Raw genomic sequence first — 26845 nt, 5'->3', positions numbered from 1 at the left:
ACCTCCCCCAGCAGCAGTGGAGTATACTGTACTCTCCATCTACTGACCTCCCCCAGCAGCAGTGGAGTATACTGTACTCTCCGTCTACTGACCTCCCCCAGCAGCAGTGGAGTATACTGTACTCTCCATCTACTGACCTCCCCCAGCAGCAGTGGAGTATACTGTACTCTCCATCTACTGACCTCCCCCAGCAGCAGTGGAGTATACTGTACTCTCCAGTCTACTGACCTCCCCCAGCAGCAGTGGAGTATACTGTACTCTCCATCTACTGACCTCCCCCAGCAGCAGTGGAGTATACTGTACTCTCCAGTCTACTGACCTCCCCCAGCAGCAGTGGAGTATACTGTACTCTCCGTCTACTGACCTCCCCCAGCAGCAGTGGAGTATACTGTACTCTCCATCTACTGACCTCCCCCAGCAGCAGTGGAGTATACTGTACTCTCCATCTACTGACCTCCCCCAGCAGCAGTGGAGTATACTGTACTCTCCATCTACTGACCTCCCCCAGCAGCAGTGGAGTATACTGTACTCTCCGTCTACTGACCTCCCCCAGCAGCAGTGGAGTATACTGTACTCTCCATCTACTGACCTCCCCCAGCAGCAGTGGAGTATACTGTACTCTCCATCTACTGACCTCCCCCAGCAGCAGTGGAGTATACTGTACTCTCCATCTACTGACCTCCCCCAGCAGCAGTGGAGTATACTGTACTCTCCATCTACTGACCTCCCCCAGCAGCAGTGGAGTATACTGTACTCTCCATCTACTGACCTCCCCCAGCAGCAGTGGAGTATACTGTACTCTCCATCTACTGACCTCCCCCAGCAGCAGTGGAGTATACTGTACTCTCCATCTACTGACCTCCCCCAGCAGCAGTGGAGTATACTGTACTCTCCATCTACTGACCTCCCCCAGCAGCAGTGGAGTATACTGTACTCTCCATCTACTGACCTCCCCAGCAGCAGTGGAGTATACTGTACTCTCCATCTACTGACCTCCCCAGCAGCAGTGGAGTATACTGTACTCTCCATCTACTGACCTCCCCCAGCAGCAGTGGAGTATACTGTACTCTCCATCTACTGACCTCCCCCAGCAGCAGTGGAGTATACTGTACTCTCCATCTACTGACCTCCCCCAGCAGCAGTGGAGTATACTGTACTCTCCATCTACTGACCTCCCCCAGCAGCAGTGGAGTATACTGTACTCTCCATCTACTGACCTCCCCCAGCAGCAGTGGAGTATACTGTACTCTCCATCTACTGACCTCCCCCAGCAGCAGTGGAGTATACTGTACTCTCCATCTACTGACCTCCCCAGCAGCAGTGGAGTATACTGTACGCTGCATCTACTGACCTCCCCCAGCAGCAGTGGAGTATACTGTACTCTCCGTCTACTGACCTCCCCCAGCAGCAGTGGAGTAAACTGTACGCTCCATCTACTGACCTCCCCCAGCAGCAGTGGAGTATACTGTACTCTCCATCTACTGACCTCCCCCAGCAGCAGTGGAGTATACTGTACGCTCCGTCTACTGACCTCCCCCAGCAGCAGTGGAGTATACTGTACTCTCCGTCTACTGACCTCCCCCAGCAGCAGTGGAGTATACTGTACTCTCCATCTACTGACCTCCCCCAGCAGCAGTGGAGTATACTGTACTCTCCATCTACTGACCTCCCCCAGCAGCAGTGGAGTATACTGTACTCTCCATACACTGACCTCCCCCAGCAGCAGTGGAGTATACTGTACTCTCCATCTACTGACCTCCCCCAGCAGCAGTGGAGTATACTGTACTCTCCGTCTACTGACCTCCCCCAGCAGCAGTGGAGTATACTGTACTCTCCATACACTGACCTCCCCCAGCAGCAGTGGAGTATACTGTACGCTCCATCTACTGACCTCCCCCAGCAGCAGTGGAGTATACTGTACGCTCCATCTACTGACCTCCCCCAGCAGCAGTGGAGTATACTGTACTCTCCATCTACTGACCTCCCCCAGCAGCAGTGGAGTATACTGTACTCTCCATACACTGACCTCCCCCAGCAGCAGTGGAGTATACTGTACTCTCCATCTACTGACCTCCCCCAGCAGCAGTGGAGTATACTGTACTCTCCATCTACTGACCTCCCCCAGCAGCAGTGGAGTATACTGTACTCTCCATACACTGACCTCCCCCAGCAGCAGTGGAGTATACTGTACTCTCCATCTACTGACCTCCCCCAGCAGCAGTGGAGTAAACTGTACGCTCCATCTACTGACCTCCCCCAGCAGCAGTGGAGTATACTGTACTCTCCATCTACTGACCTCCCCCAGCAGCAGTGGAGTATACTGTACTCTCCATACACTGACCTCCCCCAGCAGCAGTGGAGTATACTGTACTCTCCATCTACTGACCTCCCCCAGCAGCAGCGGAGTATACTGTACTCTCCATCTACTGACCTCCCCCAGCAGCAGTGGAGTATACTGTACTCTCCGTCTACTGACCTCCCCCAGCAGCAGTGGAGTATACTGTACGCTCCGTCTACTGACCTCCCCCAGCAGCAGTGGAGTAAACTGTACTCTGTATTTCATGTTATTGTTGTTTGCAAATGGTTTCTGGTGTCATAAAACATTGTATTAATTGTAATGAACATGGAACTTGTCAGCAACAAAATGGCCCCTAAACTGTCCCCTTTAACACTCTCCTGACATCCATACATGTACAGTGGATATCAGGTCTCTAAAGATGGTGTCTGCTCCGTGACAAGTGCCTTAGCCGCCGGGTGCTTGCAGTTCCATACAGCAGACAAACGGGGCTAATGTCTGTGATCAGTGATAATGCCGTTCACAGACTTTAATCTCCTCAGATGCTGTGTTCAAATGTGACCGCGGCATCTGAGAGGTAAAAAACACAGAAGCACGCGCTTTCTGGGCAGGAACACTTTTACATGGCTGAAATCAGGGAAGGCGTCCCATAGTAGTAATAGGCCAGAAGCTGTAGAAGGCTTTTAGGACTATTACATGTATAATCCAATGCAGGTGGCAGCATCTATTGTAATATACTGATCTTTGTGTTCTGTAATGGCTAAAATTCCAATACTTAATATAAAAGGGAGTCTAATGATTGCATGTTGGGAGCCAAAAATAAAGTAAAAAAAAGGTTTTTTAGATTACAAAAATTCGAATTGCCCCCCTTTACCCCAAATTAAAATAAAAGTAAATAATCAAAAATATAGACATCATTGCATCCGATAACACCTCTACTATTTAAAGCGAAAAATATTGATCCCTTACAGCGAATGGTGTAATGGAAAAAAATATATACCACAAAATGGTCTCAATAAAAACTGGAGATCGTCCCGCAAAATATTAGCTCTTACACAGCACTGTAGACATAACTGAAAATGTTATGGGGGTCAGAATATGGAGATGAAAAGAAAGTCATTTTTTAACTTAACTTTTTTTTTCAGTATAAAAAATTTGAAAAACTGTGTACAGTATTATTCCACCTATAAGACGCACCTAGGTTGTAGAGGAGGAAAACAAGAGTAATAATATTTTTTATCAGACCCCCAATGTTTATAAGACCCCCAATCAGGCATCAGATCAGACACCATGTTACTAACACACCCATTCAAACCTGAAATAAGACCCCCACGTTAATAAAACCTCCAAGTTAATCAGTCCTCAGATCAGACCCCAAAAAATAAAAAATTAACTAACCTCCCCTGTTCCGGACGCCCCTCCTGAGATTCAGTGCTCTTCCTGCTGTGCTGTGACCCGACGTCACACAGTGCGAGGTCACAAAGTACGCCGACATCCTCACACTGCGCGCAGGTCACAGCACAGGGCGCAGAGCCTGCAGGAGAAGACCAAGAAGCGGGGAGCACAGAGCTAGCACGGGGAGAGCTGTATTCACCACCCCCTGTCCTCCTGTACTAATTAGTGCTTCCATAATTTATTTTTCTAGCTTCCCATTACATAATATGCAATATAAAATAGTGCCACTAGAAAGTACAACTTTCTCCCCAAAAAACAAGCCCTCATATGGCGATGTGAGCAAAACATAAAGAAGTTATGGCTCCAGGAAGACAAGGAGTGAAAAATTGAAAATCTCTGTGTCAGAAAAGGGTTAAGCCGTTCAGCACATTTACCAGTGTGTTCATAGCAGGGCACGTTTATATGCACCTCTGTTACTTGCCAAATAGTTTCAGTTTACCTACTGATTGTAATTCTGCATTTTAGCTTATTTAAGTGCCTCAGTATAAAGGTTTAATATAATGTATAGCATCATTATACCGTACAGTTTAATATAATGCATTCTACTACTGCGTCAATATACCAGTTATATTTATCGTGTTGTACTGCATCAATCTACACGTTTATTCTACGCGTTTTACTGCATTGATATGACATTGTATATTGTCAATACCAGTGTGTGGTGTTTTTGTAGAAGGGGAGGGATGTTTAATTGCAGCTTTGTCAGTTATTACCAAAATTTATGAGAGTGTATATATAAAGCGACATTTTTTTTTCTACTAGCAGAACTATAAGGTGGCAATTAGTACTACAGCAGACTAGAGTTTGATACCAAGTAAAAGTATTGCAATACTCTATACCAGGCATGCTCATCCTGTGGCCCACCAGCTGTTGCAAAACGACAACTCCCATCATTCCCTGATAGCCTACAGCTATCATCCTACAGAAGGGCATCGTGGGAGTTTTACAACAGCTGGAGGGCCGCAGGTTGAGCATCCCTGCTCTATACCATTCGATGCAACACAAAAAATACACAACATGAGGTTAATGTGTATTTTTTGTGGGGGTTTTATGTGCAAAATATCGATTACCCATTATGTGAGGAACATGATTGGCACATGGAAGTTTAAGTTCATAAACCCTATGCCTCACATTAGTAGTAACCTCATAAACTTACTCTTCACATACTGGGCAACATGGTGGGGTACATGTGAGGTACATGAAGGGGTTAATTACTATTAATGTGAAGCACACAGGGGTTCATTTACTAACAGATATACGCCACTTTTTGGCCCGTCTCATGTGTCATTTTCTATGCCTGTTTTAGGTGTAGAAAATTGTCTAAATCTACATCAGCAAGGGAGCTGGTAGACAGGCAGTGGATCCTCTGAAGTTATGTAGAGTCCGGCTGATGATTCAATGCCTGCCATCTGCTGAGGGTGTGTGATAGTTGGGCAGAGGAAATCAGGCTCCACAGTTGGCCCTACTTCAAAACAGGGGGAGGGATGGCGTGTCTGACTAAGGGGTTAAAATGCCCATGCAGGGCACAGGCCTTGGTCCTTTTCTGAAGGGGGTCACGTGGTGTAATGTGTTTGGGGGAACATTGGAAAAACTTGATTTTTGTATTCACCGTAAAATCAGTTTCTCTTCCGTTAATTGGGGGTCACGGGTTTGATCATGGGTATAGCTGTTGGTACTAGGAGGTGGACACTAAGCAAAAAAAGTGTGAGCTCCTCCCCTACAGCTACTGTATATCCTTCCTAAAGGGACTAATCCAAATCAGTGCAAAAGCAGTAGGAGAAGCAAGACAATGAAAAAAAAAACACATTATGTACAAACCCAAAACCACACAGGCAGAATGGCCCAAAAAACAAAAGACTGGGTGGGAGCTGTCGCCCCCCCCCCCCCTTCCCCTAATGAACGGAAACAGATTTTACGGTTAGTACAAAAATCTAGTTTTCTCATCCGTATCATTGGAGGACACAAGCTTGACCATGGGACGTCACAGAGCAGTCCCCAAGGGTGGGCATAACTAGAACCCCCCTATCAATCAGAGAACCGCCGTCTGCAAAACTGTATTCCCCAAAGAAGTGTCAGACGACGCAAAGGTGTGTACCTTGTAAAACTTAGAAAAGGTGTGTAAAGACGACCAAGTCGCCGCCTTACACACCTGAAGGGCCGAAGCCCAGTGATGCACTGCCTGAGCAGAATGAGCAGTCACCTGAAAGGGTAAGGCCCGGTCCTTAGAACGGTACGCTTTCCCAATGGCCAACCGAATCCACCGGGAAATGGAAGTCTTCGATGCAGCCAGCCCTCGCCTCGGTCCTTCTGGAATCACAAACAGACAATCTGTCCTTCGGAAAGATGACATCTGGGACAGATGGATGCGAACGGCTTAAACCAAATCTAGAGTGTGGATCGACTGCTCCTGAGGATGAGACGGGTCCGGACAAAATGAAGGGAGAATAATCTCATTCAGATGGAATGTCAACACCACCTTCGGTTGGAAGGACTTAACAGGACGAAGAACTACTTTTATCCTGAAGGAGGATCAGGAAAGGCGACCGACATGACAGAGCTGCGAGTTCCAAAACTCTCCGGATAGACGTGATTGCAACCAAAAATGACACTTTGCAAGACAGGAAGCATAGAGATACTTGCTGCAAAGGCTCAAACGTTGAAGCCTGAAGAGCACTGAGCACTAGATTAAGATCCCATGGCTCCAATGGAGGACGGAAAGGGGGTGCCACATGTGCCACCCCCTGCAAAAGCTCTCTGCTGCCCGGAAATAGATGTTTTTTAACGCCATTCATCACAAATAAATTTGATTCGATCTGCTTATGAGACCATGGTGTGCACTGAGCTTTGCGCGCGGCATGTTCACCGATAGTGACTGATACTAAGCTGCACAATAGCGAAATGACAATCCTGGTATCGAATCAGGTACCAAACTATCGAAAAAGTATAGAGACTTTGTTACCTGGTGCAATCCTACTGGGTACACTATAAGAGGGTATTTTTTCTTCTGGCACACATTATGGGGGCTTTATTACAACTGGGGCACTATAGGCAGACATTATTATTTCTGTGGCATACTGTCGTGGCTGTCATTACTGCTGGGGGCATTAGCTCTACTGGGGGCATATTTACTACTGGGGCACACTGGGGGCTTTAATACTACTGGGGCTTTATGGTGGACTTTAGAACTACTGAAGGGCAGTATGGAGGGCTTTATTACTACTGGAGCACAATAGTACTAGTGATGAGCGGCATAGGCAATATTCAAATCTGTGATATTTTGCAAATGTTTAACTGAATATTCGCCATAAATTCAAAAATTTGCGATTGCACAAATCGGCAATGTAATATGCATGTATTGCGCATGCAATTTCATTACCTATAACATATAATCACACAAACGCTATATGCCAATAGCCAGGTATGTGCAAGCCAACAACCTATCGATAAGACAGGTACAGTCTGCATACCTTACAAAGGCAGCCTTGTGCACTATTAGACATTCAAGACCATCTCTCTATCCACACAGACTTAAGAGCCAGTGAGCCTCAAAGTTGCTTAACTTTTGTTGAATGGCTTGGGGGACCTGTGCATCTAGATCATTATCATTAGGGTGACAAAAATTGTAAAAAAAAAATTTGGGATGCCAGCTAACTCTTCTCTCACTGTTTAGGAGGGCTGCATGAAAATTTTCAGTTTTCTTAATGTCCTAACATTTAAATTCAATAAGTCTACTTTCACACTAGCGGCAAGGAACTCCAACAGGAATTTCCGGTGGGTGAACAGCCTGTCGGATCCGTGCTGCCGCTAGTGCACGCCTGCCCCCTGACTACCGCTCTGGCCCCATTGACTATATTCTAAAAAAGGCAACACTGTAGAGCCTCCGATAATAAAATAATCGCAATATGACAGATAGTGTGATAATGAAATAGTCGACCAGATGCAATATTCGATAATAAATATTCAATGGTAAAATTAGCTGGTAAAATTCGAAAGTAAAAAAATCACAAGAGGATGAGACATCAAGTTCTTCCGAATATTCGGACTATGTGCCAGCTACTGACCGATTTTTAGCACACATAAAGTTAATGGCCAAGATTCGGAACACGTATGGAAGTCAATAGTGTATGGAGCGGCGTCCCACTCGCTACATGCAAACAGCGGCATCCCGCTGTATTTTAGACTGAAAAGCGATCGCTTATTTCTGAACGGAAGGTCTTTTAAATGGACTTCAGGCCCTCGACACGGTCTACCTTCTTCGAAGATTAGGAATTCGGGTCTCAAGGGCTGTTTGGTTGGGTTTGAATTCCGCGCCAAAACCTCTAAACACACGTGGTCTTGTATTAGAGCCAGATATCTTTCGTGCAATAGTGTTTTTAGTTCCTTGGCGGTTCGATATTTCAAACGATGATGTCCATGCCTCCTCAGTCTGGCAATAGTGCTTTTCCAAATGGGGGTGATACCAGACGCGTTTCAGGGTTTTAGAGCAGTGACCCCTTCATCAGTACTTTCGAATTTTACCAGCTAATTTTACCATCGAATATTTATTATCGAATATTGCTTCTGGTCGACTATTTCATTATCACACTATCTGTCATATTGCGATTATTTTATTATCGGAGGCTCTACAATTTTGCCTTTTTAGAATATATTGATTATTGGGATCTGTATATTTATGTATAAGTTTTTATTGTTTTTATCTTAGAGTTTAATGGTTATATCTAGCTGATTATTATTGTCATTCATTATCGATATTTATTACCTTATCCCTGACCTATGGAATATTAATTATTGTGCAACATTTTATCTGATTATCAATAAAAATCCCTCTACTATAGAGAGTGCCCCACTATTTTCATGTCTTTCCCATATGCCCATGTTTCTGCAAATGTGTTTACATGACAAAACAGTATGGAAAGGTTATTGAATATAAATGTTAGGACAATTAGAAAACGGAAAGTTTTTATGCAGCCCTCCTAAGCAGTGAGAGAAGAGTTAGCTGGCATCCAATTTTTTTTTTACAATTTTTGGCACCCTAATGATAATGATCTAGGTGCACAGGTGCCCAAAATCAAACAACTTTGAGGCTAACTGGCTCTCAGTCAGATGAGAGCTGGTCTTAAATGTCTCATTGCACACAAGGCTGCCATTGTAAGGTATGCTGACTGTTATCTGTCTCATGGATAGGTTGTTGGCTTGCACATACCTGGCTTTTGGCATACAGCCTTTGTGTGATTGTCTGTTATAGGTAGGAAAATACTAATAGTAAAAGTGTATTAATGATAGATAAAATAACTATTAAAACAAAAACAAAAAATGTATGGAATATGGATGATAGATAGCATAATAGGGATAAGGCCCCTTTTCACACGAGTTTTCCGCGCGGGTGCAATGCGTGAGGTGAACGCATTGCACCTGCACTGAATACGGACCCGTTCATTTCTATGGGGCTGTGCACATGAGTGGTGATTTTCACTCATCACTTGTGCGTTGCGTGAAAATCGCAGCATGCTCTATATTGTGCGTTTTTCACGCAACGCAGGCCCCATAGAAGTGTGATGCAGTGCGATTTTCACGCATGGTTGCTAGGATGAAAGTCTATTCACTGTATTATTTTCCTTTATTACATGGTTATAAAGCAAAATAATAGCATTCTTTAATACAGAATGCTTAGTAGAAAGTCAATTGAGGGTTAAAAAAAAAATATATATATATTAACTCACCTCCTCTAATTGATCGCGTAGCTGCCGGTCTCCTGTTCTTTCTTCAGGACCTGTCAAAGGAACTGTGGTGACATCACTGTGCTCATCACATGATACATCACATGATCCATCACCATGGTGATGGACCATGTGATGAGCTCAGTGACATCACCACAGGTCCTTTGACAGGTACTGAAGAAAGAACAGGAGACCAGCAGCTACGCGATCAATTGGAGGAGGTGAGTTAAAAAAAAATTTTTAACCCTCAATTGACCTTCTACCACGGCCTCATGCACACGACTGTTGTGTGCATCCGTGGCCGTTGTGCCGTTTTCCGTTTTTTTTTTCGCGGACCCATTGACTCTGAAAAATTCTGAAAATGCACCGTTTTGCAGCCGAGGCCGTGATCCGTGTATCCTGTCCGTCAAAAAAATATGACCTGTCCTATTTTTTTGACAGACAACGGTTCACGGACCCATTCAAGTCAATGGGCCCGTGAAAGAACACGGATGCACACAAGATTGGCATCCGTGTCCGTGATCCGTGGCCGTAGGTTACTTTCATACAGACGGATCCGAAGATCCGTCTGCATAAAAGCTTTTTCAGAGTGGTGATGGGGCTTTTTCATGGTGATGGGGACGCTTCTAGTTAGAATATACAACGAACTGTGTACATGACTGCCCCCTGCTGCCTGGCAGCACCCGATCTCTTACAGGGGGCTGTGATCCGTACAATTAACCCCTCAGGTGCTGCACCTGAAGGGGTTAATTGTGCGTATCATAGCCCCCTGTAAGAGATCAGGGGCTGCCAGGCAGCAGGGGGCAGACCCCCCTCCCCAGTTTGAATATCATTGGTGGCCAGTGTGCGGCCTCCCCCGGCCCCCCTCCCTCCCTCTATTGCATTATTAACATTGGTGGCAGTGTGCGGCCTCCCCCGGCCCCCCCTCCCTCTATTGCATTATTAACATTGATGGCAGTGTGCGGCCTCCCCCGGCCCCCCTCCCTCCCTCTATTGCATTATTAACATTGGTGGCAGTGTGCGGCCTCCCCCGGCCCCCCTCCCTCCCTCTATTGCATTATTAACATTGATGGCAGTGTGCGGCCTCCCCCAGCCCCCCTCCCTCCCTCTATTGCATTATTAACATTGATGGCAGTGTGCGGCCTCCCCCGGCCCCCCTCCCTCCCTCTATTGCATTATTAACATTGGTGGCATCGGTCGTGTGCATGAGGCCTAAGCCATGTTATAAGGGAAAATAATAAAATTTACTGAATACTGAACCCAAACCCGAACTTCTGTGAAGAAGGCTGGGTTCGCGTCTGGGTACCTAAACATGCCGATTTTTCTCACGCGCGTGCAAACGCATTAAAACACTTTGCACTCGCGGGGAAAAAATCTTGCATGTTCCCGCAACGCATCCGCATCTTTTCCCGCAACGCCCGTGTGAAACCAGCCTAAGGGTCCATTCACACGTCAGTATCCATTCCGCAATTTTGCGGAACGGGTGCGGACCCATTCATTTTCAGTGGGGCCAGAACGGATGCGGACAGCACATAGTGTCCGCATCCGCACTTCCGGATCCGCAATTCCATTCCCTTAAAAAATAGAACAGGCATTTTCTATTATAGTGTCAGCGATGTGCGGTCCGCGAAATGCGGAATGCACATTGCCGATGTCCGTGTTTTTGAGGATCCGCAAAACACTTACGGACGCGTGAATGGACCCTAAAGAGAAGCTATATAAAATAAGTGATAAACGATTATAGGTTTAGGTTCTATTATAGGTTCTACTGATAAAAAAAAATCTAGAATATTAGCGATTACGAAGATATAGCACTATATTCTAGAACTTTGGGAATTCTCGAAGTGCTGATATTTTCTATAAAAATTTGCGATTAGAATATTGACGCTCAACACTAGTTAGTACTACTGGGGGCATTATAGGCGGGCATTTTGGTGTGCTTTATTACTACTGGGGGACCATGGGGAACATGATTACTAGTGTGGGCACTATGGGGGCATTATTACTTCTGGAGCACAATGGTGGACATTTACCTTTGGGAGCACTATTACTATGGGGCGCACCCTGGCACATTATTTTTTGCAGCACCGGAATCCCAAATGTGTCACTTCTTTTATTATTTTATGACATGCTAATCAATTAAAAAATATATATATATTTTACATGATTGGGCAACCCCAAAACTAATACATACTTCCAGACAGATCCTAAAAAAAAAAAAATACCAGGACCAGGGTGCGGTATGTAATACTTAGCACTGTACTTCCCACTCCCTGGGCCTTCTGTACTAATGAGCACTTCCACTACCCGTGCCTCATCATCTATGATTTAGAATGTGGGTGGCTGTAGTAGTGCAAACAGTATTAGCAGCACCAGCCGCCCGGCTAGTAGTAGCAGCAGCAGCAGACCACAGTTCTCCCTAGCTTCTAGTAGGCGCCAGAATATTATAGAGGACAAAGAGGATGAGATTGTGGATTGGATGGCTCACTCCTCCTCTCAGCCACAGCGGGCTGATGGCAATTTTCACCTCTGAGTCTGACAATGGGCCACTGAGCCAAGAGTCACAGCATTCCTCCTGCTCTCCTCCTTGCGGATCCAGAGAAGCTTTTCACTTGCATCATCTCTGTCTCCTAATTCTGCTCTTCTAATGAGGGACCTTCTTGTTTCCTAAGAAGAAGCAACAAAACCCCATGTGCTGTGGAAGATAATCCAAATAGTCTTCCTGTTAATGACTTGTGTGAGAAGTGTCAGAGTTGGGACTGACATAAGGAGGAGGTTCAGGCAGAGGCGGAGGACCCAATGCATAGCTGTTTTGGTGGTAGTAGTAGTAGTGACAGTAACAGCAATAGTATCTGTGGCGACAGTGTGACTTGGGTCAAAAAAACTCATGTATGGCTGTTTTTCTCCACAAGGTCAACACACAAAACTGATCTGCAGGATTAAAATATGTCATTGACATTCATTGAGTGATTCAACTTGTTTTTCATTACACATGTAGAAATACAGGGTAACGAGATACAGTTTGCATAGTGCAAAGATCAGCAAGTGCAATAAAGACAGGTTATTATATACAGATAGGGTAGTGTAGAAGGTAGGAATAGTTATGTACAGATTATGTACAAATAAGTTAGGTATACAGGTGTTTATGTTGCTATACAGAACGCAAATATACAGATGTACTATGGACAAGTATACAGATGTAGTGATGTATACATATATACAGATATGCAGATGTGCTAATATATACGTATATAACAGAGACTTATGCTATGACAGTCTCCCAAACTATAGCAGTACCAGTGTGAACATACAGTGAATATTGAGAACGAATGACGGTCATGGTCATGGGAGGGGAGGAGGAGTGTAGAGGGGTAAATGAGTGTGGATGGGAAGGTTCAGCGGGGGACTGAGTTCAGTAGGGGGACAGCTGTGGGGAAGAAGCTGTTCCTAAACCTGCTGGTTTTAGTCTGAAGGGTCCTGTAGCGCCTTCTAGGGAAGGAGCTGAAAACGTTTTTTTGGCAGGATGAGTGGAGTCCCTAAAAATGGTGCATTCCCGGCGTAGACATCTCTTCTTGTGAACATCCTCAATGGCAGGAAGTGGAGTCTCTGTGATGCGTTGGCCGGTTTTCACCACCCGCTGCAGTGCCTTGCAGTCAGCAACAGAGCAATTCCCATACCAGACTGTGACACAGTTGGTCAGAATGCTCTCTATCGTACATCGGTAGAAGTTATCCAGTATGTCAGCAGAGAGGTGATTTTTCTTCAGTGTCCTAAAAAAAAAGAGGCTCTGATTCGCCTTCTTGACCAGGCTAGAGATGTTGGTTGACCAGGACAGATTCTCAGAGATGTGGCTCCCCAGGAGCTTGAAACTGGAAACCCGTTCAAAAAAAAGCACACGGCATCTTTCAAAATCTCAGATAACCCCTGACAAAACTGACTACGTAACACGGGGTCATTCCACCCTGACTCGGTAGCCCATCTCCTAAACTCGACGCAGTAAGTCTCTGCAGTATGTTCACCCTGTGATAAATTACGCAATTTAGATTCCGCCATCAAGACCCGATCTAGGTCATCATAAATTAATCCCAAGGCTTTAAAAAATTCCTCCACCGACTGGAGGGCCAGAGAACCGGGCGGCAGAGAAAAGGCCCAGGATTGCGCGTCCCCTTTAAGCAGAAAAATGATTATACCAACCCTCTGACTTTCATCACCTGATGAAGATGGACGCAACCGAAAATATAACTTGCATGACTCTTTAAAGCGGATAAAGTCATCCACACCCCCTGAAAACCGATCAGGAAGAGCAACCTTAGGTTCAAGGTTGGACTGACTCCCACCAGCGGAGCCATGAAGCAGAAAATTCTGACAAAGTGCAACAGCATTGCGGAGGTCAGCTACCTCCCAAGTTAATTGCTGCATACGATCAACTAACGAATTAATTGACTCCATCTCAAGGCTGCTGCAAAATGGCAGTCTAGGTTTTGGCGGGTTATAATGTCACGGCGGAGAGGATATCGGATACACAGAGAAATATACACAAACAAGTATCTAGGCAAGAAGCTGGGGATCAGGGTCACCTCCTGACACATCCCTACCAGCTCTCCCTATACTGCTATGCCCACGTTCAGACCCTTAAGGTGGGAATAACGTGTCCTCGTGCCTGGGCTGAAAATACCCTAAGATGGTGAAGGGGAATAGAGCCAGCCTGCTCCCTCAGAACCTGGAGGGGACAGGCATCTCTCTAACAGCCTAGACAGCAAACAACAAGAAAACAACAACCAACTGATCTTTTCTGAGCAGGAAAAGCCATTCCTTCCTTCCTTGCTTTCACAGAGCCAGACAGAAGCTATAACATGCACATAACACTGGGAGTGGGTGTAATTTAAACCAACGACCACACCCAGTGCACCTGAAGGGAGGCGGATCTAGCTCAACTCCAAAGCAAAACAAAAGACTAGACACGTGCTGCTAATCTGGCAGACCTCCGCACGTAGCCCGAGCAGGGCATGACACTTCTAGAGTGTGTACGAACTTTGTGTCTTCTTGGGATACACTCTTACCTTTAGAACTTATGTCTGCAAAGTCGGATTTAAGGATCTTGATTACTTTCGCTGGACTTACAGTTGGTAATTCTTGGACGGATATTTGATGACACAATCCTGTCACCTGTCTTGAGTTTGCAATCTGCTGTTTTCCTCCAATAACACCCCATCTTAGATCAGTTTGAACAGCGTAGGGTTCACCTTTTCCTCCTCTGATTACCTTTCATGGTACCAAGGCTTCGGGACAATCGTAACCTAACAACAGTCCAACACCAAACTCCTTCAGCGGGGACATTTCATGAGATATGACAGGTGCTCCCATTTATTGGCTGTTTCAGAGGTAGGTATGCGATCTCGATCTAGAGGTATGTCGTCTTTTGTATAAGCTGGAGGTAGATCTAATGTGCAGTTTGAATGAAGTCCTCTAACTCTCAGTCCTTTGACCCTTTGACTGTTCACTAATGTGTCTCTCCCAGTCATTGTGGTGAGTTTGAGCTTCACTGGTTCTGTAGCCAGATTTCTTGATCAATGAAGGTGACGTCACTCTGGGCATCCAGTAGCGCTTAGGGGCATACCTTCTTGTTCCTTCTTTTACGATTTGTAATGCACACTGGTACAACCATTGATGTGCCATTGCTTTCTCCTTCCCTCACTCTGCAAGAGAATACCGATACTTTCTTTTCTTCCTCTGTATCTTTAGGTATTGAGGATTTATCTTTCTTTGGACGTTCTTCATGTAGTGGTGTTGGATGGCGTCCTTTACAAATGCTTCATGTGGCCTTTTTCTTACACTCCTTAGTAACATGGCCTTTTCTTTGACAACCGAAACAGTTGGTTCTCAAGTACAAACCTTTTCTTTTCATCTGGGGACTTCTCCTTCAATTGTTGGCACTTGTGTATGGAGTGGTTTTCTCCACAGAACATACATTTGAAGGTAGTCTGAAGATTTCTGTCTCTCTACTGATTCCAGTAGTGACTTTAAACTTGCTCTCGTAGGTTTATGGACCTTTAGCTGCTGCGTTGGTTGCAAAGCTAGTTGCTCTTGCGCGTCTTATCTCTCTTGCAGGCCTTTCTTCTAAGGATTTAAAGACGTACGATGCTGTTACTGTATTACATGCTATCCGTGCTTCCTTATTGACGAACTCGGAGAACTCTTTAAAACTTGGTAAGTTCTTGCCTAGATCTAGCTGTTCAGTCACATAGCGATTCCATCTAGAAGCCACTTCCTCAGGTAGCTTAGATAGTCGTTCAGTACTTCCAGTCCTTGAACATATGGGATGGCATTGCTGCATGCTTGCAGAGAGTCGCAATACTTTTGGAGTCTGAAGTGTTCTTTACGACCTATTTTTTGCCAGTTATTCAGTTTCTCTCTAAAGGCTCTATGTACTAAGAACGAATGACCATATCTTGCATTCACCTTTTCCCAGGTTTATTCGTCTTTTCTAGAGAAGTTACCTTCAAGAACTTCCTTTGCTTCCCCTCCAACATATCTTTGGAGGTAGAATAACTTGTCGTCTGGACTGAAGCAATGATGCTCAATGATCATTTCAAAACTTGCCTTCCACTCTATAAACTGCAGTACGTCTCCTGAAAATACAGTAGGTTCCGGAACGGGACGTCTAGCGAGGACTGTTCTCTATTGTCTTGCTGGAACAATGGTTGTAACACTCTCCTGAGCATTGCCGTGACATCTAGGAAAAGAATCATTGGGTAAATTCACACACCCTTTTTCTAACACTGGACTAGGCCTCTCTTTGTCTTTCTGAGCAGGGATGGAAGGATAATGACTTATTTCTTAACTACAAGCTGGAGATTTCCTTCCATTCTCCTGGGCGTATGAAAGTAGGAGTCTGCTTCTTCACTTGGTATAGATTTGAACCTATGACTACTCTGATTCATATCCTCTTTGTGTACTCTGAGTCTGGCTTCTATGATCTTAACTTCTTTCTGCCTTTCCAGACTTTTCATCTGTTGGCGCTGCACCTCGAAGGCAGCTTCCATCTCAATTTAAGTACTTGAGGACTCTGATATGTGGCTGGCACTTCTGCTAGTGAAGGAAGTCCCACTTGAGATTGTGGTTCCACCTAAGGATTTAGCATAGTCTCTCATAAAAAGCTTGTTCATTCTACTTCTTGCTTTAACTTCATCATAGTTAGTTACAGATGATAGTTCTCTCATGAGCTTTACTAAATCTTTAGTGAGGCAGTACATGTGTCCATGTTCCTTACAATATCCTGGGAAGGTGTCGTAGATCACCGCAGGTTGACATATGCTGCCATAAGCTCTGATTCAGATTCTTCTACCGTCTCACTCAAGTTCCTTTTTATACTTTCTTGCTTTAGCTTTCTACGAATGTCTTTAATGTATAATTTCCACCTCTCATACATTCGGACGAACCTTTTCTCTTTTAATGCTGCTTCTTGCTCCAAATTTTCCAGCATCTTTGAGGTCGGTTTTCTGGCACGTGATAAACATCTTAGTTCATCTGTTTGGGCTATATTTGTTTGAGGCAAGACTAGTGCTGCATTAGACTCTTCTAACTCAGAAAGGTTCTTTTGCTTTTCTCCTTCTATCCTATCTATCTTTGTACCCTCTAAGAGTGGCATGGTAATACTAGGCTCAGACATTTTACTTTAAATACTATAACAATTAACATGAATAATAAGATGCCTTTCACTTTAAATGCAATATTGACAAATGCAGAAATAAATGACTTTCACTTTAAATGTAACAACTATAAATGCCTTTCACTTTAAATACTTTAGAGTCCATATACTACAAACTGTTTTACTTTTAAAGTTTTTATTCCTGAACACGAAAATGTCTCTTTATGCCAAAACCTATGTGCAATGATAAGTAATATAAGGAAAGCTCTGACCTTATTCTGAAGAGCAGGAACAAATGTCAGTCTTAAAGGAGACGTGTCTTTTCTTGATGTGTTGCGATGCTTGTGCTGACTTGCAATGCTCTGTGCTGACTTGCGATGCTCTGTGCTGACTTGCGATACTCTGTGATGGTGATAATTGTGATGCGCTGGCTTGAATACGTTTCTTGCAGGCTTTGGATTTAGTGGCGGGAAACTAGCTGACTGCAGTATGTGGCCTCTTCGTGGGTAGCGGTACGGGCACTCTAGCTCTGGACTCTAGCCTCCCACCATGCGTCTCTTTCTCTCTCTAGGGATCGCAGGAGGGTTGGCGCTTTTTCTCTGACTATCTCACCTTTGCCGTTTGGCCACTTTAAGAGTAGGCTGCAGTTTGACTAATGCACACGTTCTATGGCCTCACTCAGGGAACAGTTGCTGCGTGGCGGTATATGCTGGCGCTCCGCTGCTCTAATGCGCTCTTTACTATGCAAGTTGAGGAGCGCTATCGCCTTGCCCTCTGAGGGTAATAGTTCCACTGTGGCAGGCACAGCGCTATGAAGTGCCTTTTGTGCTGTGGCATTAGAATTTTTATATCTCTAACTTTTTAGTCCAACCAGACTGTCTGTTACTCTGTAATTCTTCTAGCGCCGTTCTATGGAAACAGTAGGTTTAAAGAGCACACCAAATGCTTGAAATAACTTCTTTATTAACTTCAACTTTTCTTCATATATAACACTGCCGCCTCCGCAGCAGATAGTCCATGTACAAAACATGTGTTGAAAAAGTATAACAAAATGGCGGTATGCATAAGATGGTGGTTCAACTGTTCAATCTTGTCATTCAACATAAAATGGTGGATATATTTCTCTCTTCAGTATCTGTACTCTCACTTTAAGTTATTTAAAGGGACTCTGTCACCACTTTCTAACCCCCACTTTTAAAACTATAGTTCTGTCCATGGAGCCCCTGTGATTACAATGGTGTTGTTATATGCGAAATCCGCCGTCTCGTTTTGATAAAAAAAACTTTTATCTAACCTGTCAATCATGAGGATAAGGTGCCCAGGGCGTTTCTCCTGGTCTGAACATGCCGCCCGCCGCCGCCGTTGGTGCCCAGCTCCTCCTCTGCCTTGAATTAGCGCCGCCTGAATGTGAAGAAATACGCCTCCGGCTCTCCCTCAGTCCCCCCTCCTTCTTTTCTAAGATCCCGCGCGTGCTGCAGTGTTCGCGTTATCGGGAGGTTGAGCGAAGTGCGCATGCGCACTTCGCTCAATGAGGCTGAATCGAAAAGTCCGCACGGGCGCATCAGGCACAGGCCTGTGCGCACGCGCAAAATTTTAGAAAAGGAGGGGGGACTGAGGGAGAGCCGGAGGCGTATTTCTTCACATTCAGGCGGCGCTGAAAGGATCAGAGGAGGAGCTGGGCACCAACGGCGGCGGGCGGCATGTTCAGACCAGGAGAAACGCCCTGGGCACCTTATCCTCATGATTGACAGGTTAGATAAAAGTTTTTTTTATCAAAACGAGACGGCGGATTTCGCATATAACAACACCATTGTAATCACAGGGGCTCCATGGACAGAACTATAGTTTTAAAAGTGGGGGTTAGAAAGTGGTGACAGAGTCCCTTTAAGCACTTTATGATGTCTCTGAGAGGTATATCTGAGGTTTAACCAATAGTTCTACTTGATCTACTTGGTTTGCAGTTTGGTCTATACAGTTGTTTTGAGCATTTTGGTGGAACTGTAACTAAACACATATAACTAGTTCAGTATGCAGTTCTAATCACTACATTAACAATAGGAACATTATATAACTGTTCTAAATACCTATTTTGGCCTCTTTGCTTCCATAAAACTCAGCTCTGAACTGGAACTGGAACTCTGTGTCTGTTCAGCTCCTCTCTCTGGTGAATAATGATTTTAGCAGAGAATTTCCCACACAGGCTGAGTGTGAGGCTGGCTATGATTGGTCAAAACTCCTGCTCAGTGTGAGGCTGGCTGTGATTAGTCAAGACTCCTGTTCAGTACCAACAGTTTAACTCTATGCTTTCTGTTGTGTCTGCTGTGTCATTGAGCTTACCTTACATTCATATAATGAATCTTGAAGGCATAGTATCTTTTCTGCTTCTGTGAACACAATATATAACTGTTACATGACATCCAAAAACATGAAGTCACAGTAAATAACTCTGCTTTTGTCTTTAACATATAAACATAGGAACTGTATTAAGGTTATTGGTAGGTCTAGCTGTATACACATACAAGCCGTATTAGCAACCTAGGACAGGTCTTAGTTGCTTTGTAGGCTACAATAATGTTTGTATAGACATGGTCCAAGGTTTTATCCCCTCTGGTATGGCAGGGGACATGTTAATTAAATTTTGGTAGCACTGACCTTAAGTTGGAGTGGTTAAAGTCACCCACTACAATAAATGCAGCCTCAGGGTGAGCAGATTGTTGTTTGCTGATGACCGCATGGCGTTCGTTCATAGCAAGCTTGGAATTAGCATCCGGTAGGATATATGCAGCTGTTATTATAGTGGAGGTGAACTCCCTCGGCAGATAGAACGGTCTACACTTAACCATGAGATACTCTAGGTCAGCTGAGCAGTGTTTTCCAACAATGACAGAGTTTGTACACCAAGCCTTATTAACATAAATGCACAGTCCTCCGCCTCTTGTCTTACTGGAATCGTCTGCTATTCTGTCTGCCTGGAGAGTGTGGCGTTCGACTAGCTCGATAGCATTGTCAGATATTCCGCTGTGTGGCCATGTTTCCGTGAGTATCATGACATTACAATCCATATGTATCCTGTAGTCAGTGATCGAAAGTCGTAACTCATCCATTTTCTTCACCAGGGACGGCACATTAGCAAGGAAGCTAAAGGGTAAAGAAAACCAGTGTGGTGTTAGCCTTAGCTTAGCTGTTAGCCTGCTGCGTTTCTCCCGCTTTTGTTTGCGGTCCCTGTGCCGTCTTCAAGCACTTCCGGTTGGCCAAGTAGCCTGCGAAGTGTCGGGTCCTATATCTAAAAGCTCTTGTTGGGTGTAAAATATAAAAGCGAAGCTGTTCTGAATGAACAGACCCGAAATGAGCAGAAATAACACTGCTAACATGAAAAATCTGAGCAGACACTGGGCCTTGCGTGGTGCACGCGCCGCCGTCTTAATCGATCAATTAGACAATGAATCAATCAATACAGTGACCTTATCATCATCATCAGTTTCTACTTCTCCTGCTCATATTCCTCCTCCTCCTTGTCTTCTATTCCATCATGAGATATCGATAACTGAATGTGCAGGCATGTGAAATCTATTCGCAACCAGCAATTAGCTTGTGTGCAAAGTGAACTCCCACGTGGCCAAGTTGCTGGCAGTGCAGTTGCTGCCGTACCACTTAGTTGTGGTAATTGCAGTGCAGTTCCATTCCTTAACAAAAATTTAAGTCACTACTCTTCCGCTGTCTCTGCTACAACAAGTAGCAGAAGCTGCTGCCCCATCCTGGTGCAGTAAACGGACATGCACTGTCTAAACAGCTAGGCTCAGTTGTACTTGGACTATGCCCTTTCTCCTGCCCACACCCTGTTCCCTGACCCTATGGATTTCTGGGAATGCAGATTGGAACAGTGGCTGGAAATAGCCAAGTTTTATATCACAGTACTGTTTTATAGCCTCTTGTGTCATCTTAGGAAGGGTTTTCCTCATGGCAGGTGGCATTTTTCCAACCAAGCAGGCAAAATTGTCCTACGTGTTTGCAAAACATTAGCTTTGTCAAAATAATTCAGGCACATGGATCCTTGAGGATTTTCACACATTTCCAGCAGATGACAATGAATAGATCTGGCATTGCTGGCTATTTATGATCAGCCCAGTGATGCGACTGCCTGCCTGTTCATGGTGTTCCATACTGTACTGCAGCTGCTGCTCCGCCTGGTGCCATTACTACTACCCCTAAATGGCTGCACATTGCCTGCCTTTTTTTGTGAGGTTTCTCATTGCACTGCTGCTCCCAAAAAGCATCTGCCTCCAATACGGGACAATTATTGTAATGTTTTTAAATTTTAAACGGCACAGTGTCATTTTAAACAGGCTGCTTCTTAACACTATCAGTAATGCGTTTCCCCAGAGCTATACATATCCGTGTCATTCTGACATTATTTATTGTTAAAGGACTTTAAAAGGGGAGAGGAGAGAAGAAAATAAAAAAGAAACACAAGAGAAATCTTAGGCCTAATGCACACGACAGTGAATAATGTCCATGTGACGGCCGTCTAAGTAACGGCCATCACACGGCCATTTTTAGCACCAATAAAAGTCTATTGGGTTATTCACATGGCCAGTAAATAGCGTCCGTCCAAAAATAGGACATGTCCTGTTTTTGTCCGTTTTCATGGTCAGATGGACCCATTGAAATCAATGAGACCGTTTTTAACGGCTGATTGACAGGAGTGCACCTGTCTAACGGCCGTTAAAAACAGGTACACTTTACCCAGGCCATTTAAGGGTTAAAAAAAACTCACCTTATCCACTTGCTCGTGGTGCTGCAGTCTCTTCTCTCTTCATTGAGCAGGACCTGCCGAAGGACCTGCAATATACATGGTGACGTCATCGCGCACCTTTGGCAGGTCCCGTTCTTTGAAGAGAGAAGAGACTGCTGCAGCGCGAGCAAGTGGATAAGGTGAGGGGTTTAAAAAAAAAATAAACAGTGGTGGTTCACTATGGGGGCATTATTTAAACGATGGGGGACATTATTTAAGATGGGGCCCTACATTGGGGGCATTATTAAAGCTGGGGACATAAAAAAAAAAATCCTACACTATGGGGGACATGTTTTTAGCTGTGGTCCTACCATCCTGTGGGTGTTCTCAGAAGGGTGGGTCTAGAAATAACTGCCAATCAAAGTCATCCATTTTTCATGTCAGTTTTTAACAGACATGAAAAACTGATGCAAAAAAAGACATAAAAAACGGACACACAGCCAGAAAATGGATGCACACACTGGTGCAAAATGGCCATGAAAAACTGACAGTTTGTCCGTTTTTAACAAGCGGGTTTTTTTCACTGTCGTGTGCATGTAGCCTTGGAGTGGGATATACCAGTTCTCAGGTCAATTGAAGCACTTGTATTTGAGGTAGAATTGATTCAAACCAAAATCTAATTCTAGGAGTGATTCGTTCAAATTGGACCCAAAATAAATTTCAAGAAATTCGCTCATTTCAATGGTTACTTTCACTTCTGCGCTTTCCCTTTCCGCTATTGAGATCCGTCATAGGATCTCAATAGTGGGGGAAACGCTTCTGTTTTGTCCCTATTCATTGTCAATAGGGACAAAACTGAACGAAACGGAATGCACCAGAATGCAAGCAGCGTTTTTCTGTCCGCAATGTGGTGCGGAGCAAGACGGATCCGTCATGGCTCACACAGTCAATAGGGACGGATCAGTTTTCTTGGACACAATAGAAAACGGATCCGTCCCCCATTAACTTTCAGTAGTGTTCATGATAGATTCGTCATGGCTATTTTAAAGATGATATAACCGGATCCAGATGCAGACAGACATTATCATGACTATGACGGATCCAGCAAAAACGCTGGTGTGAAAGTAGCCTAATTCATGTCTTGTAGAAGTGTTTCATTTTCGAGTGGACATAAGAAAAACTAGCAGTGGGGTATATTTTTCTCATGTCTTTCATCTTGCAGGAAAGTTCTGGCGAAACGACGAGTGGACTTGAAAAACCCATCTCAGTGTCTGTGAAAGGTAAGAGCCTTTCATAAATCTTTTTTGATTGTAAATGTCTTTATGAATAGAACAATTGATAGGAAGTTCAGAGAAACATCCTCTTCATCATCATTCATGATACAATTAATATTAATAATTAATTTAATGCCATACTATCCCATGATCTTCATTGGCACTGGTAAAATGTGACACAATGTGAATAGATTCAATCATAAACACAAAAATTGTTGGAGGGTAAATGACGATTCAGAATAAAGGTCACATGATACGATAAGCCAAAGAAACTGTAGTATGTGGACCTATGGGGTCCTTCTCGAGTCAGAGTGCTCCGGTTGTCCATATGCCCTCTCAGACAGGTTCCCACCTTGCAGGGGAGATCAGTAGTACAGGATGTAAGCATTCAGTCAGATTAGGGCCTGGTCCTAAAGATGAAGGGTAAATAGCCGTTGAAATAATAACTGTAAAAGTGAAGGCATCTAATGATGATAAGAGAAATAAGGGGAGGAGGACACTTGCAAATTAGCTGGTAAAAACTGATAAAACCAAACCTACTGAGATGAGAGCACTTGTAATTTAAAAAAAACTGGTTTCCATATCACAAGACCATCAATGATAAGGACAAGGTAACAGTTATCTAAAGACCGATCAAAGGCAATTTAAAATAGGTGAACCTTTTAGACAAGAGGGAGGCTCTGCAAAAAAAAAAAAAAAAGAAGTAAATGTGTAAAGTACTTTTACTAAACTAGTCTTCAGTCAGTACAGGCCAGCATCACAGGAGATGTTGCAGGAAGCCCAGCAGGGTAGCAGGGGAAGGTGGGGGGAGGGCAGTTTTGCAGATCCGAGGAGACCAAAGGATTTCTAGACTGATGTGATCCAGCTAAGAAGGAATTTGCCAAGGAGGGCCAGGCAGCCATGATCACAGGAGGTAGATCTTGATCCTGAAGGAATCCTGGGTCTGAGAATAGATGAACCTCACCTATTTCTGACAAAAAGGGCAAAGGGAACTGCCAGTGATAGGAGATCCCTCAATCCTGAAACAAGTCAACCAGTGGTTTTACACCAATATGTGATGGGGAAAAGTTTATATCAGCATGTTTATGCAGGGAATTCTACAAGTTATTGAAGATGGTAGTGATCACATTCCCTGGCTTGCATTTCTCTCAATAAAGCTGCGAAAATAATATAATTTTGTTTAATTTTCCAGTGGAAGACTGGATGAACGACTCTTATGGACATCTCCATTTATCTTCCTATCATGAAGCAGAAGATAACAATACCACACAAGATGATTCAATAACTCCTAATGTAACCTCAGTCCTTCACAGCAGAGATCTATCCACTAATACTGCTGGTCACAAGAAACCTTCATCTAAGCAATTACTGATTGGCAAATCAAGAACTAAACAGAAATGTGGCAATATTTTTTCTAGAGAGAGCAACTGCAGAGATAATGGTTCATTTTCATGCTTGACATGTGGAAAATCTTTTAGCATGAAATCCATTCTAGTTAGACATCAGAGAACTCACATAGGGGAGAAACCGTATTCATGTCCTGAATGTGGAAAATGCCTTAACAATCAATCAAGTTTTATTCGGCATCAGAGAACTCATACAGGGGAGAAGCCATTTTCATGTCTTGAATGTGGAAAGTGCTTTAGTCAGAAATCCATTTTAGTTACACATCAGAGAACTCACACAGGGGAGAATCCATATTCATGTCCTGAATGTGGGAAAGGCTTTAACGATCAATCAAATTTTATTCGGCATCAGAGAACTCATACAGGGGAGAAGTCATTTTCATGTCTTGAATGTGGAAAATCTTTTAGCATGAAAGCCATTCTAATTAGACATCAGAGAACTCACACAGGGGAGAAGCCATATTCATGCCCAGAATGTGGGAAATCTTTTAGTGTGAAAATGTGTCTTATTAGACATCAGAGAACTCACACAGGGGAGAAGCCATATTCATGCACAGAATGTGGGAAATCTTTTAGTCTGAAAACGGGTCTTGTTAGACATCAGAGAACTCACACGGGGGAGAATTCGTATTTGTGTCCTGAATGTGGGAAAGGCTTTAGCAATCAATCAAGTTGTAATCGGCATCAAAGAACTCATACAGGGGAGAAACCATTTTCATGTCTTGAATGTGGAAAGTGCTTTAGTCAGAAATCCATTCTAGTTACACATCAGAGAACTCACACAGGGGAGAATCCATATTCATGTCCTGAATGTGGGAAAGGCTTTAACAATCAATCAAGTTGTATTCGGCATCAGAGAACTCATACAGGGGAGAAGCCATTTTCATGTCTTGAATGTGGAAAGTGCTTTAGTCAGAAATCTATTCTAGTTTCACATCGGAGAACTCACACAGGGGAGAATCCATATTCATGTCCTGAATGTGGGAAAGGCTTTAATAAACAATCAAATTTTGTTCGGCATCAGAGAACTCACACAGGGGAGAAGCCATGTATGTGTCGTGAATGTGGTAAGTATTTTGGTGCGAAATCAATGCTTATAAAACATGTAATAAGTCACATAGGAGAGAAGCCATTTTCATCTTTAGAATGTGTGAAACCTTTTAGCCAGAAATCACATGTTGAAGAACATGAAAAACTCAACTTAGAGGAGAACCCTCTCCTTTCATGTTCACAATGTGGGAAATGCTTTAAGACTCAAACAAATTTTATTCGGCATCAGAGAACTCACACAGGAGAGAAGCCATTTGTGTGTCCTGAATGTGGGAAGTGTTTTGATGTGAAGTCATTTCTTATAAGACATCAAAGAATTCACATAGGAGAGAAGCCATTTTCATGTTCAGAATGTGGGAAATGTTTTAGTAAGAAATCAAATCTTGTTAGACATCAGAGAACTCACACAGGGGTGAAGCCGTTTTCATGTTCAGAATGAGGGAAATGTTTTAATAGTCAATCAAATTTTTCTAAGCCATTTGTGTGTCCTGAATGTGGGAAGTGTTTTGATGTGAAGTCATTTCTTATACGACATCTAAGAATTCACATAGGAGAGAAGCCATTTTCATGTTCAGAATGTGGGAAATGTTTTAGTAAGAAATCAAATCTTGATAGACATTAGAGATCTCATACAGGAGAGAAGCCATTTTCATGTCTTCAATGTGGAAAATGTTTTAGTTCAAAATTAAATCTTGTTACACATCAGAGAACTCACACAGGAGAAAAGCCATTTGTGTGTCCTGAATGTGGGAAGTGTTTTGATGTGAAGTCATTTCTTATACGACATAAAAAAATTCACACAGGGGAGAAGCCATTTTCTTGTTCAGAATGTGGGAAATATTTTATTCAGAAATCAAATCTTTTTCGACATGAGAGAACTCACACAGGGGAGAAGCCATTCATGTGTCTTAATTGTGGTAAGTATTATGGTGTGAAACCTTTTAGCCAGAAATCACATATTGTGGAACATGAAAGACTCCACTTAGAGGAGAAGCCATTTTTTATGTTCACAATGTGGGAAATGCTTTAAGACTCAAACAAGTTTTTTTCAGCATCAGAGAACTCACACGGGAGAAGCCATTTTCATGTCTTGAATGTGGAAAGTGCTTTAGTCAGAAATCACATCTTGTTACATATCAGACAACTGAAATAGAAGAGAAGCCATTTATGTGTCCTGAATCTGGGAAGTATTTTCCAGTGAGATCAAGGCTTAACTATCAACTAATAAGTCACACAGGGGAAAAGCCATTTCCACGTCTTAAATGCA

General features: G+C 43.8%; 2 protein-coding genes across 2 annotated transcripts in view; both read left to right on the top strand.

Moving 5' to 3' along the window:
• LOC122934757 (oocyte zinc finger protein XlCOF22-like) overlaps positions 1 to 26220 on the top strand; it is a 29338-nt gene extending 3118 nt beyond the window's left edge. Inside the window, exons 4-5 of the mRNA XM_044290447.1 lie at positions 23071 to 23128; positions 24315 to 26220. Coding sequence (XP_044146382.1) covers positions 23071 to 23128; positions 24315 to 26017 — 1761 coding nt within the window. The 3' untranslated portion in view covers positions 26018 to 26220. The remainder of the gene's footprint in view (positions 1 to 23070; positions 23129 to 24314) is intronic.
• Positions 1 to 26845, top strand: part of LOC122934737 (oocyte zinc finger protein XlCOF22-like) — a 676648-nt gene that overhangs the window by 400965 nt on the left and 248838 nt on the right. The gene's annotated exons all lie outside the window — the stretch shown is intronic.

The sequence above is a fragment of the Bufo gargarizans genome, chromosome 4, assembly GCF_014858855.1.
Source record: "Bufo gargarizans isolate SCDJY-AF-19 chromosome 4, ASM1485885v1, whole genome shotgun sequence".
NCBI classification, from domain to species: Eukaryota; Metazoa; Chordata; class Amphibia; order Anura; family Bufonidae; genus Bufo; species Bufo gargarizans.
This window is presented reverse-complemented; position numbering and strand designations above follow the sequence as displayed.